This window comes from Canis lupus, chromosome 8, assembly GCF_003254725.2.
Source record: "Canis lupus dingo isolate Sandy chromosome 8, ASM325472v2, whole genome shotgun sequence".
Classification (NCBI taxonomy): Eukaryota; Metazoa; Chordata; class Mammalia; order Carnivora; family Canidae; genus Canis; species Canis lupus.
Window position 1 is genome coordinate 65,588,729 of NC_064250.1, and position 12,929 is coordinate 65,601,657.

A 12,929-nucleotide genomic window follows, 5' to 3' on the forward strand; every position below is an offset into this window, starting at 1 on the left:
CGGAGAGCAGAGTGTGTGGGGGCAGGTGCAAAGCAGGGTGATGGTGAACATGCTGTTGGCTCTCTTGGGAGTCGGGGGGTGGGGGTTGCTAGGGAGAGCTCTCCAGGGAGAAGCATTTGAGGTGGGTCTTGAGGGATGAATGGAGTTTGGGGGAGGAAGAGAGGCCATGGGAGCAGAGGGACAAGCGAACCACAGAAGTGTGGAGCAGTCTGGGGGTCGCCAGGGGTCCTCACTAGCATGCAGGGGCTGGAGCCACAGAGTATGGAAGGGCAGGTGACGGCTTTGGGTGTCAGGTCACAGTGTTTTGCCTTTATCAGGAGCACGCCCAGGAAATGAATGGCTAACAGAAGCAACGAAACTGTACGTTTTCATTGCTTTAGGTACAAGGTCCTAGGTGGAGACAGCAGAGACTGGCTAGTTGTTCCCCAGTCGAATCTGGTTTCCTCTGGGGCATGTAAGTGAACTGCACATCCCAGGCTCCCGTGCGGTTGGGTGACCATGCGAATCCTGGCCGAAGGAAGGTGGGGGAAGCCGTGTGTGCCACTTCTAGACCTGGCCGTGGCAATCCACCCCTCATCTGCCTGCCAGCTGCAGATGCGGTAGTGGGGGGTCTCAGCTCGAGAGGCCTGGGTGGCTCAGTGACTGCACTGAGCCGAGTTCCCCATGAACCCATGTTGGGCTGCATCAGGTGCACAAATAAACCTTACTGCAGGAAGCCACTGCGATCTGGGACTTTCTAACTTCTCACTGTTGCTAGGGGAGAGCCCTCTGCAGACAACGGAAGCACGTGAGGGAGTCAAAGTCCAGGGGACTGAAGCTTGGGGCCAGATGGAGGCCCGGCCTGGGAGAGGCTAATGTGGCTCAGAGGACATGGTCTTCAGACCCCCTACTCTTGCCCTATTGGGACCAGGTGAGTCGCTTGCTAAGACTAAGACTCTAGGGACTTTCTAGGGCAGACCCACTTCCCAAGGAGGTCCAAGGTAGAAAGAGCAGAGGGGCCAGAAGTCTTCGGACGGGGTCCAGAGTCCCCAGGAGCCAGAGGCAGTGGTTGCTGCAGGTGTGAGCAGATGCCAGGGATGGAGGCCAAGGTCAGGAACTCAGCATGAGTCAGGTGCACATGAGACAGTGAGAGGGTGTCGGGGTGGAGTATGGAAACCAAGCCCACAGCAGGACGTGCTTGCTGAGAGGCGAGGGTGGCCGTGAGGTAACAAGGTGTGCCATCAGGTCCTAATGCTACGGGCTGGAACCACGACGAGCCTGTCCTGAGGCGGCATTCGTCTTTCAATCATTCAGTCCTTCACTGATTCCTTCCACGTGTGAGCCGGGGTGGGCAGCTAACACCTGGACCCTGGCCTCCGAGATGCTGCCCCCGCAGAGGGAGGCCCGTGGTCGCCGTGTGGGTGCAAGGGCAGAGCGGCGCAGCGCTGTGACCGAGGGACGAGGGACGGGAGTGGAGGGGTCTCTCGGGGGGACGTGGCCAGAGCCCCGGGCAGGGTGGTTCTGATCACGGGGCGGCCCTGGGGCAGCCCCTCTCTCACCTCCGGAGCCACTCAGAGTGTGCTCTACGACTGCACAACTGTGCTTTTGCTAACTTGCCAGGGAAAGCGTCCTTTGTCCCTCTTAGGGACAAAGAGGAAGGAAGGAAGGGCAGTGTCCAGGTCTGGTCCCTTTGTGCTCGGGGCCAGCAAGGTGGATGTTAATCATTTTATTATTTTTTTTAAGATTTTATTTATTTATTCATGAGAGACAGAAAGAGAGAGAGAGAGAACCAAGCTCCATGCAGGGAGCCTGATGTGGGACTCGATCCCGGGACTCCAGAGCACGCCCTGGGCCGGAGGCAGGAGCTAAACCACTAAGCCACCCAGGGATCCCCCAAGGTGGATATTAAATGCAATGATCCCCATGTATTTCAGCAGCGTCTGCTCTGGTGCCCACTGGTAGCTGGAGGACACACACACACACACACACACACACACACACACACAGCCCACGGGGTCTGGCAGATGCAATTAGCCTCTGGGTCCCTCAGAATTAGATGCAGGTGGCTAATTGTCCATGCCAGGAGGCAACTGTGGACACAATTAGTCATGTCTCTTCTCCCACTCGGGGCTAATAGTGGGTGGGGAATCTGAGGTGGGGGAGGGGCTCGGCAGCTTTGGGTGGGAGTGCTCACCCTCTGGGTCTGGGGAGGGCGTCGGGGCAGGTGAGGGGGAGGGTGGCAGCTCTTCTGAGGATGTGCGGGCTCCTCGCCTCCCCTTCCCCGCCCCGCTGGGCACATTAGAGTCCCTGCGTCCCAGTCTACTAATGATGCCAACCCCCTGCTTTTGTGTGGCTTGTTAGGGCTTTCAAAGCCCTTTTGCATACGTTATTACATCCACCAGCCCCACGACTGGGAGGGGCTGTGGTTACTACATCCCACTTTACAGGTGAGGAAGTGGAGGTTCACCTGGCCATGGGCAGAGCCTCTGCTGGAACCCAGGCCTGGGGCACCCTGCCCGGGGGCTGCCTTTGTCTGTCTTCTCCTTTTTATCTATGAGCTGCTCAGGGGCAGCTCCCAGGGCCAGAGAGAGCTGCTGACAGCCAAGCAGGCTGGGGACATTCCAGATATAAAGTTTACCTCTGCAAATTTTCAACAATGCTTGTTTATTTTTTATTTTTTAAGATTTATTTATTCATGAGACACACACACACACAGAGAGAGAGAGAGAGAGAGAGAGAGAGGCAGAGACACAGGCAGAGGGAGAAGCAGGCTCCGTGCAGGGAGCCCGACGTGGGACTCGAGCCCAGGTCTCCAGGGTGACACTCTGGGCCGAAGGCAGGTGCTAAACCGCTGAGCCACCCGGGCGTCCCAACAATGCTTGTTTAAGCCCTGAAAGTCTCCTGTGTCCAAAACCTGTTCACAGACCCATGGGGGTCCGGAGATGGAGTGGGTGCAGCCCCAGCTTCTAAGAGGTTTATGGTCCAGTAGAGAGAATAAGATGCGAACGTTATATCCATCCCCCCAGCCGGAATGCTTCCCTAATGCGCCCCCTAAACTGTGGGGTGACTTTGGTCAGTTTCTCCTTGTCTCTCTGGGCCTCGGTTGAGCCTCAGTGAGGTCTCGGGCTCTGACCAGTTCTTCCAACTGACTTCTATCAGTGCAATGGACTCACGAAGGATGTAATTCCTATGACTGGGGAGGAGGAATTGGAATAGGGAGGGTGCACCAAAAAGCCTAATTCATTTGGTCTTGACAGGTAGGATTTCAACCCGGGAGAGGGCAGAGCAGACCTGTATTCTAACCCAGGCTCTGCTCAAACTTGTTTTTGATTGCAAGTAATGGAAATCTAACTCTGAGGGCATCAAAGAGAAAACATTGGCTGGTGTATCGTGGTAGCTCTAAAACTGCAGTCTGAGTGAATCAAGACTCGGTATGCATCCCTTGTGCAGGCTCCTACTCTCGAGTTTCTAGGTTGACCCAGAAGCTTTCTTGTAACCGGTGGGAGTGGGAGAAATGACGCTGCCTGGTTCCTGAGACAAACTTTGTAGCTTCCACCTTCTCTTGGAACCGCTCACCCCAAGGAAAACCAGACATGGTATGAGGTTTGACTCTGATGAGACCTCCAGGCTCTGAGGAAGTCCAAACCAGCCATGTGGAGAGGCTGCATGGAGAGAGATGCCCGGCCAGCCCCCAGGGAGTCCACCTATGCTAACCCAGCCAACAGACATGTTGGTGAAGATGCCATTTTACACTTTAAGTTTGCTTAACATCTGAATACAACACGGAAGACCTTGCGTCGGAACCACCTAGCTGAGCCCATCAATCCACAGAACCATGATAATAATAATGACTTACTGTCTTAAGCCACTAAGCTTTGGGATGGTTTGTTACAACAGCAATAGATGACAAGAATACATATGTAATGCAAAAGTCTAGGGAGGTCTCGTTTCAGGTGTGGCTAGATCCAGAGGCTCAAATAATATTGCCAGATCTTATTTTTCTTTTTCATGTCTTGTTCTCTTCCATGCTAGTTTCTTCCTAAACCACCTCTCTCTGCTGATATTGCCCCAAACTTCCAGACTTGTATCACCCCTGTTCCAGGAACACACCCATCCTGTCTCAGTAGGTACATGACATTCCTGGAAATGCATTCCATTAGCCTAGTACATGATCTTCTTTCACATTAAGGGTGCAGAAGGAGCATTCTCCACCTCTAGGAGCAGGATTAGGCATCAGCCCAAGCCAAACCATGGCTCGTGCATGGCAGGAATGACACTATCTAAAAGGATCTTTAAGGGGAATATTGTCATGCTGCGGGTGGGAAATGGCCCCTGGACAGGCACAAGACAGATGTTCATTCCTGCTACCTTGTATGAGATACAGAAATTCCCTAAATCTTTGTTTCCTTCTATTTTAGAAAAGTTCAGGAAATAATTCCTGTTCTGCCCAACCCATGGTGAGGCTCAAGGTTGATAGCCAGGTGGTGGGAAGCCTGGGAAAGCTGTCCATGGGATCTATCTAGAAGAAATGACCTAGGCAAAGTAGGGCTGCCTCAATTGCTGCATAAAGCAGGGTGAGATGTGGATCCCCCAATCCCAAATCCTGTTTCCAGATCACTAGGCAGAAAGTAGTGTTCCCAGACACCTTGGCTCTCAGGAGTCCTTTACCCTGCGTTTCCTGGGTTATGCATTTCTGTGCACTAGCAGAGTCTGGGTCATCTAAAGATTTCCTGAAATTGAGTCCCCAGCTTGAAGTAGGGGTGAGGAGAGTTCCACTTGCTGGAAGAAGGGGTTAAGGCTTTCCCCAAACCTGCAGAAAGATCAGAGACACTGCACAGGAGGCCCCAATCTAGAATGATCCATCTTACTTGAGAGCCTACATACTATTTTCTCTCTAGCCATAATATCAAGAGGCACTGAACATATCTAAATAAAAGGGACTTTTACATTAGTCAAGGTCACAGGGTACAAAACACAAGGCAACATAAAAAATAATTTTAAAAAAAGACTCAGTGCTAGAAGTAAGAAAATGGACATTCTTTCTACTACAAAGGCAATTCAGTCCTTAAAACCTGGTGTGCACTAAAATGGTATCATTCATTCACCCGTGTGTTGATGCATTCATGCATCCATGCATCCCCCTAGCCATCCCCCATTGCTCTTCTCTCATGTCAACTATGCACCTGATCGTACCCATACTAGCCTCAGTCGGAGAAAAGCTCCAATGCCTGGTAGAGGCTGAGAGAGAAATTCTTAGAGCAGAGAAATAGTTAAAATAAATCAAAATAAAATCGGAGTTGGCTGTGGTGCTTATTCTTAATGACACACAGGAAACTATAAACCAGCCATGCTACATAATTGACCACTGAGGATTTTTCGCTCTCAGTTTGAGATGTACCGAATCCAATATCATATCAGTGATTTGATTTGTTAATAATCAAATTGCAAATACCTTTTCATTTGGCTTCAAAAAGCAAACAGCCATTCGGAATAATTTTTATGGGTCTTGGAAAGCAATATAAACTTAAAATATTGTGTTTGCAAGTCCTATTGGCATGACCATATTATAATTTATATTGGCCTATTTTGATGTACAGTGGCATAATGAAACTTTAAAAAATATATTCTGCAAAGCTGCATCTAAGCCCAAGCCAGCAGCACAGATTAATGTAAGAACATCATGGGGATTCTTTGCATATTTTCTTAAGGAGATTTCTGGAGAATGATGGTTCTACTCACCAGAACTTTAACTGAAGCAGGGATTGCAAAGTCTTTCAGAGTTTTGCCCCTTGTCACCTTTCCAGACCCTCTGTCTGACACTCCTCCTCCTGCCCCCTGCATCCCCACCCCCTGCCCTACTGTTCGCAGTTTTCTGAACATATTGTGTATTCAGTTTCCTGTTCCCTCTGTCTGGAATGTCCTTCCTCTCTTCTCTCTTAGATATTCTTCAGCTCCTGGCTAAAATGTCATCCCTGCTGGGAACTTTCTCTCACACTCCCAGCAGTTATTACTTCCATTCTCCTACAGCAATTTAAAGGGGACTCTATTATAGCACTTGTCACAGTGTGTTATTGTTATATGTTTACACACAGGAGTGTCTCGACCAAGATATGTTCAATTTGAAAGCCCCAGTGCCTACCACTGTGGTGCATAATACATGCTCAATAAGTGTCTGTGGAATGGCGCTGTGGATGGATAGATGGGGGGATGGATGGACCGACAGATGGTTGGGTGGGTGGGTAATAGATGGGGGGATGGATGAACGAGTGGCTAGTAGATGGATGAATGGATGGATGGGTGGGTGGGTAGGTGGATAAACGGGTGGATGAGCGAATGGGTGGATGGGCTGGTGGATGGATTGAAAGAACAAGTCCTTCTAGAGGATAATATTTTCTTTGGCACCAAAAGCATTCCAGCACAGGTTGTAGAGAGCCTTCAGGGCCTAGATGGGTTGTCAGACAAACCAATCTGTTAGATTTCTTCCAATCAGAGAGCCTCTGATTCCATTTTATTCCTGTAGGGTTTTGCCTCAGCGCAGCAATGCTGTAGAGACTTATTTTACTTTCAGAACCTTAGAAATCCTCTTTCTCTTGAAATAGATAGATGTGTGAGATTTCTGATTATAGCTGAATAAGAAGGAAGGGAAGGAAGAATATTTATTGAATGCCTACTATATGTCAGGGAGGGTTGGGCATTTTCCAATCATTTTATTATTTAGTCTTCATGATAATCCCACGAGGACCTATTATCCTCATTTCCTAAACAAGGAACTGAGTCTCAAAATCTCTTGTATTTTAGCCACTTATTATTGAAATCTCTTGCCATATCTAGTACTTTTTAGTAAGAAGGCAGATAATGTTGCCCACACGTAATGGAAATTTTAATTTTCCTTTCTAATAGTTATTATTTTTTTCTCACCTAGTTGCTGAGACATGGCTAGGACATCCAGCAAAATGTTGAATAATAAAGAGAGCAGATAAATACTCTTTTCTTGTTCCTGATTTTAATGGGAATGCTTCTACGATTCATGATTGGAAATCATGTTTGTGGTGATTTATGGTAACTACCGTATTCAAGTACTGGTTAGGGCATTGGCTAACTGGCACAACAAAGTGATTCTAGACTACTGTGGCTTAAGTAAGGTAGAAATTAATTTCTCTCCTGCGTAAGAGTTCACAGCAATAGTCCAAGGTAAGCAGCCCAGGGCTGGTTCCACCAGTCCCCCTAAAGGAGCTTCCACACTAGCTCCAGGAATTTCTATTTTCCAGCCAGCTGGAAGGGGGAAAGAGAACTCAGAAGAGAACAGTTCCCTCTTTAGAGCAATAACCTAGCATTTGCAGGTATCATTTCTTTTTTTTTTTTTAATTTTTTTTTTGCAGGTATCATTTCTACTTGAGTCCCATTGGCTTGAACTTAATCACCTGTTCACCCTCAACTGCAAGGAATGCTGGGAAATGTAGTCTCTGGCTCAGTGGCCGTGTTACCAGCTAAAACTGGGGGTTGGGTACAAGGGGGGAAACAGAATGGATGATGGTGACTAGAACAATCTCTGCCACAATACTCTTTATCTACTTACATAAATCTCCATCCATTTCTAGTGAACAAGCAGTTTGTTTTATTTTTAAGACTAGGATTAGATGCTTGGTTTCATCTGATTAGTTTTCAGTAACTTTTGAGGTGGCCATATGATTTTCTCCTTTAATGCGTGAGGTGGACTTCCTCATATTGAACCATATTTCCATTTCTGGCATTCAACTGTACTGGATCGAATTGCATTATTCTCTTAACAGGCCACCGATCATGTTTTATTTAGGATTTGCTTCTATATTTATAAATGATACTGACCTATAGTGTTTATGTGTGCACTATTCTTGGCCTTAGGATTGAGGCCACACCAACCTGAAAGGTCAAACTAGGAAACTTTCCATCCTTCCCCACTCTCAGTAACTGAGTATTGCAGAGGATGTATCCTGAAACACTCTATTTCTTAAAGGTTTGGGATAATTTGTTCTTAACCCATCCAGCATGGTGGTTTGTTTGTTGGTTGGTTGGTTTGTTTCTTTGTTTGCTTGCTTGATTGATTTTAAGAGATAAATCCGGGGGATTCCCCAGGTGGCTCAGCCATTGAGGGCCCGCCTTCCACCCAGGGCATGATCCTGGAGTCCCCGAATCCAGTCCCACATCTGGCTCCCTGCATGGAGCCTGTTTCTCCCTTTGCCTGTGTCTCTGCCTCTCTCTGTCTCTATGTCTATCATGAATAAATAAATAGAATCTTTAAAAACAAACATACTTGCTGAAAATATGTCTATTTCATCCGCCTCTCAAAGTGCAAGTGTTTGTTTTTACTATTTTCTAGTTTTCTATTTAATTAATTTCTGCCTTTGTGTTTGTTAATTTCTTCCTTCTACCATTTTTAGTTTTATTTAGGCTTATTTTCTTGTTGTTTCTCCCACCTCTTCAGTTTCCTGAGTTAAATGTTTAGCTCATTTATTTTCAATCTTTCTGATGGAAAGATTTTCAGATGGAAGATTCAAGGCTATAGGTTTTCCTCTGAGTATTAATTTGGCTGCAATCCATGGGTTTTTATATGTGGTGCTTTCATTATTGCTCATTTCTGAACAGTTTTTAATTTTGGTTTGCTTTTCTCTTTTACTTGGGAGTTATCAAGAATGGCATTTTAACATTTTGAAGCAAATCGATTAGATTTAGTTATCTTCACGGTTGCTGTTAATTTCTAACAGTATTGAATTGTCAGAAATGTGTTTGTTTTCACCGTTTTTCCAAAAAGATTTTCTAGGGCACCTGGGTGGCTCAGCAGTTGAGCATCTGCCTTTGGCTCAGGTTGTGATCCTGGGTCCTGGGATTGAGTCCCGTTATCAGGCTCCAGGCCTGCTTCTCCCTCTGCCTGTGTCTCTGCCTCTCTCTGTGTGTCTCTTACGAATAAATAAATAAAATATTAAAAAAAATAAAATAGAAAAGACTTCTTTTATAGCCTACTATATGAGTGTTCCTTGAAAAGAATATGGACCCTCTGCCTGCTAGTTCAAAATTCTATGTTTCTATTATATCAAGCTTGTTAATTGTGTTATTTAAATCTTCTACATTTCTTTCTTTCATTTGATCCTATCAATTTTGAGAAAAGCATGTTAAAGACTTACAGTATGATTTTATAGGAGTAAATTTCCTGCTCTGCATCCATCTTTTAAATGAAGATTTTAAAATAATGCTGTCAGGTGCAAAAATGTCATAACTATTACATTTCCTTATAAATTGTACTTTTTATTAATATGAAAAATTACTTTTTGCTTGTATTCAATGCAGTCTTATATTAACATTACCACAATGGCCTTCATTTTTTATTTACTGCTTGTCTTATGTCTTTATTTTCAGTCTTTGTGTGTCATTTTTTAGTTGTGCCTCCTATATGTGATAGGTATTTGCATCAAAACAACTCACTCTGAGCTTCTGATTTTTAATGTAAGAATTTAATGCATTTACATTTCTTTTTCCACAGACATGATTTTGTTTTTGAGTTACCCTGCTCCCCCTCCCTTTCCAGACTTTTATTGAAAAGATTGAATTTTCTTTGTTCCATTGCTTTTCCTTTTTCTTAGCATTTGGAACCTATATGTCTCATTCGTATCTATTAACTTTGACCCTTTAATTAATCAGCATGTATATTTAAGCATATAGTCCTGGCATAAACCAGAAAGAACATTCTCCTTCCGCATGAGAAAAAACTGCTGTTGATTTGATATGTATCCCTGCAGAGCCTTTTCTGAGCATTTATACACATGTGGATATTCTCCTAGAAGGTAGACAGAAGTCTAAGAATGACCACTAATGATCCTTGCCCTGTATCCTCCCTCTGGAGTGTGGATGAAACCCACCAATATGGTGAGCTATCCTTCCCATGATTATGTCACCTTACATGACAGAAGGAGGGTATCAGGGTGGGTCTAACCTAATCACGCAAGCTCTTTTAAAACACCTCCCCCTTTCTTCTTTCTTTTTCCTAGGTCATATTACATAAGACACTATATACATATACCATTACATGAGACACCTAGACCCCAGGTTACTATTAAAATGGTCACAGCTTGAGGAGGGAGGCCACAGAAGGCACACTCAGGTGCCTGTAGGTACAAGATGACATCCTCCAGCTTCAAAGCAGGTGAGCCTTGACTAACCAGGAATGGAGGGGAAGCAGGGAATGAAGGTTCTGGTCAATTCAGTGACCTGCCTTATGGTATAACCGTCTGGTAGGGCTGCCCTAACAAAGTACTGCACACCTGCGAGTTAAACCACAGAAATGCCAGCCTCCTCGTTCTGGAAGCCAGAAGTCTGAGATCAAGGTATCAGCAAGTGCCCTGGGCTTGCTGACAGTGTGCTTCCTGGGGTGGGCATTCAGTGCTCTGCAAAACTATTGGAGATGTGGTCACCTGGGAGTCACACTGCTGACCCATCTGAACCTCTGTACTAGATCCCCAGGGATTGGCTTTTGAGCTATTTTATGGCCCGTTCTGTTGATGAAACACACCCAATGTTAAGTCCTTAATAAGGATGCTTCTAGAAAAAAGCTCTGTGCAAGGACTCATTGTCCTCAGATCTGAGCTCCTCCTTTCCCTGTCAACTTCAGCCTTTCAAGTAGCTGGATAAAAGGGCTTCTCCTGGAAGAACAGAACTCTGTGTGGAAAAAACAAGTCACTCTTTGAACAATTTGTCTGAGGATTTGTCTGGGGCATCTAATTTTCACTGTTAGGGTTAACAGCGAAGTTCCATCTTGACATGAACACGCAGAGGTGTGGGTGAGGGACTGGGGGTGGTCACAGCCAACCCACCTGGAAAAGTCAGAAATCCAAATTTTACAATCTCACAGGCACGTGTTCCACTTTGGAGAGCTTTATACATGAATAACCTGATATACAGCAAGGAACTCATAAGGAAAACGAGGTAAATTAACATAAAAGAGCAATTCATAATAGGCCTCCGTTTCACAATAATGTCTACGCACAAAGGCCCCAGGTTAGAGCATTCATTTTGCATTTGTTACTCAATAAGAATAACATAGATGAGGCTTGAATAATTGAAAATTCCCAATTACAGTTCCGACGAGTGGGGTTTTCCAGCCTGTTGTGAGTGACGTGCGAGACAGTTTCGCTAAACCCAGTCGTAAAGGGAGAGGGAGATGCTACTCGTCCTACCTTTCTTCCTCCGAACAAAAGCCGTGATGGCTTTGTCAGGTCCCATTTGGAAACACAATATCAATCTTGCCTGATCCATGTTATTGATGGGTTGTGGGTATTCTACTGTAATTATGTCAAAAATGAAATATTTCAAAATGTGATTGGCAGGCTGATTACAATAATGCATGTGATTAAAGCCAGGGCTTGCTTGTGTAACTAAAGCGAGAATGTCAGTGGCAATTAACTATATTTTCTTTAAAGTTTGCCAAGATTTCTCTTGTTTTTCATTGTGTTGTCGGGGAAATAACCCACGGAGGCACCTGGCGGTAGATGTGCTCAGTGTTCTTCCTCACTAGAGCCAATGGGATTGGAGGCAGGGACAAAAGGACTCCTTAGCTCCTGTCTCTGTCAGGAAACCTGGACAGCCTCAGGAAGGTACTAGAACCAGGGACAAAGACCATTCAAATTCTCTCTCCATCTCTCTCTCTCTGGATCTTCCTTTCTGTCTCAGGCTCTCTCTTTCCTTATCTGTTTTCCTCATCTCTGCAACTCAAAATCCTTGGAAAAGGTACTTCCTGGGTGGGTCAGAGGCCCCATTGGCTGCCATTTTGTATGTTGCAGCCTCTTCCTCCCACTTCTGACCCATCGCGTTGACCACAGATGCGTGGACTGGATGAGTAGGGCCATTGCCAGATGGAAGGAGCAGGTGGTCACAGTGGTCTACGTGAGCTGTGCAAACACTCCTAGGCCCCTTGGAGCTTGATGGCCCCAGGAACGGGCTGAGTTGGAGTTCAGTGCTGCTCTCATTTCAGTTCAATAAACACCTGCACAGAACCTACCAGATGCCAGGCTCTGATCTGGCCCCGATTGGGTTTAGAATCCGTGCACCACAAATCTTCCCCACCCCCTGGAGTTCACAGGGAATTGTGAAGTCATTTGGAGGCCTCACTGACCTTCTCCATGACTGCAGCTGCTCCTCTGCTGACAAGAACCCCTGTAGAGAAAGAGGATTCTTGTCTTAGACACACCTTGCTGTTTGAGGTTTTATCTTGAGTTAGAAGAGCTTGAGTGAAGTGTAAGAATCCTCCGGGTGAAACCTAACAGTGGACCTTATTGAGGGAGAACCTGCTCACAGCCCCAGGGGTTCCCCAAGTCTTCCATGTCACTTCCTCCCAGAGCCTTCTCTGATTCCCTGGGCTGGAGTAGGTGCCTCGTGCTGCTGTTTTGAACTTAGCACATGGCTTTGGGATGAGTTTTTCTTTTTGGAAGACTCTTGAGTGTAGGGAAGGGTCATGTCTTTTTTTTTTTTTTTTTACAATTTTATTTATTTATTGAGAGAGCGAGCGAGCGAGCGAGCGAGAGAACATGAGCAGATGGGGTGGGGAAGGGCAGAGGGAGAAGCAGGAAGTCCAACGTGGGGCTCGAGCCCAGGACCCTGGGATCATGACCTGACCCGAAGGCAGATGTTTAACCCACTGAGCCGCCCAGGCGCCCCTGGGAAGGGTGGTGTCTTAGTCATTTCTATGTATGATGCCTGAGACACAGAAGAAGCTCGAGAAACACAAGTTTGATAAACAAATGACCCCTTGTATGAGTTTCCTCTGGCTGCCATAACCAAGTACCACATGCTGGGTGGTGTACAACAACGGAAACTTATTCTCACACTTCTAGAGGCTGGGAATCTGAGGTCACGGTGTTGGCAGGGTCATGTTCCTTGGAAGGCTCAAGGGAAGGATGTGTTCCAGGCCTCTCTGCCAGGTTCTA

At 46.2% G+C, this 12,929-nt stretch overlaps 1 protein-coding gene across 4 annotated transcripts in view; it reads left to right on the forward strand.

The window, feature by feature from the left end:
* The first annotated feature begins 791 nt into the window (after nt 1-791).
* Nucleotides 792-12,929, forward strand: part of VRK1 (VRK serine/threonine kinase 1) — a 107,262-nt gene continuing 95,124 nt past the window's right edge. For 2 of the 4 annotated variants that reach the window (XM_025442952.3, XM_025442953.3), the window contains exon 1: nt 856-910. In XM_025442952.3, the coding sequence (XP_025298737.1) occupies nt 871-910 (40 nt within the window). In that variant the 5' untranslated portion in view covers nt 856-870. Of the gene's footprint in view, nt 911-12,929 lie in introns of all 4 variants that reach the window. The other 2 variants (XM_025442947.3, XM_025442949.3) reach the window with 2 other exon arrangements.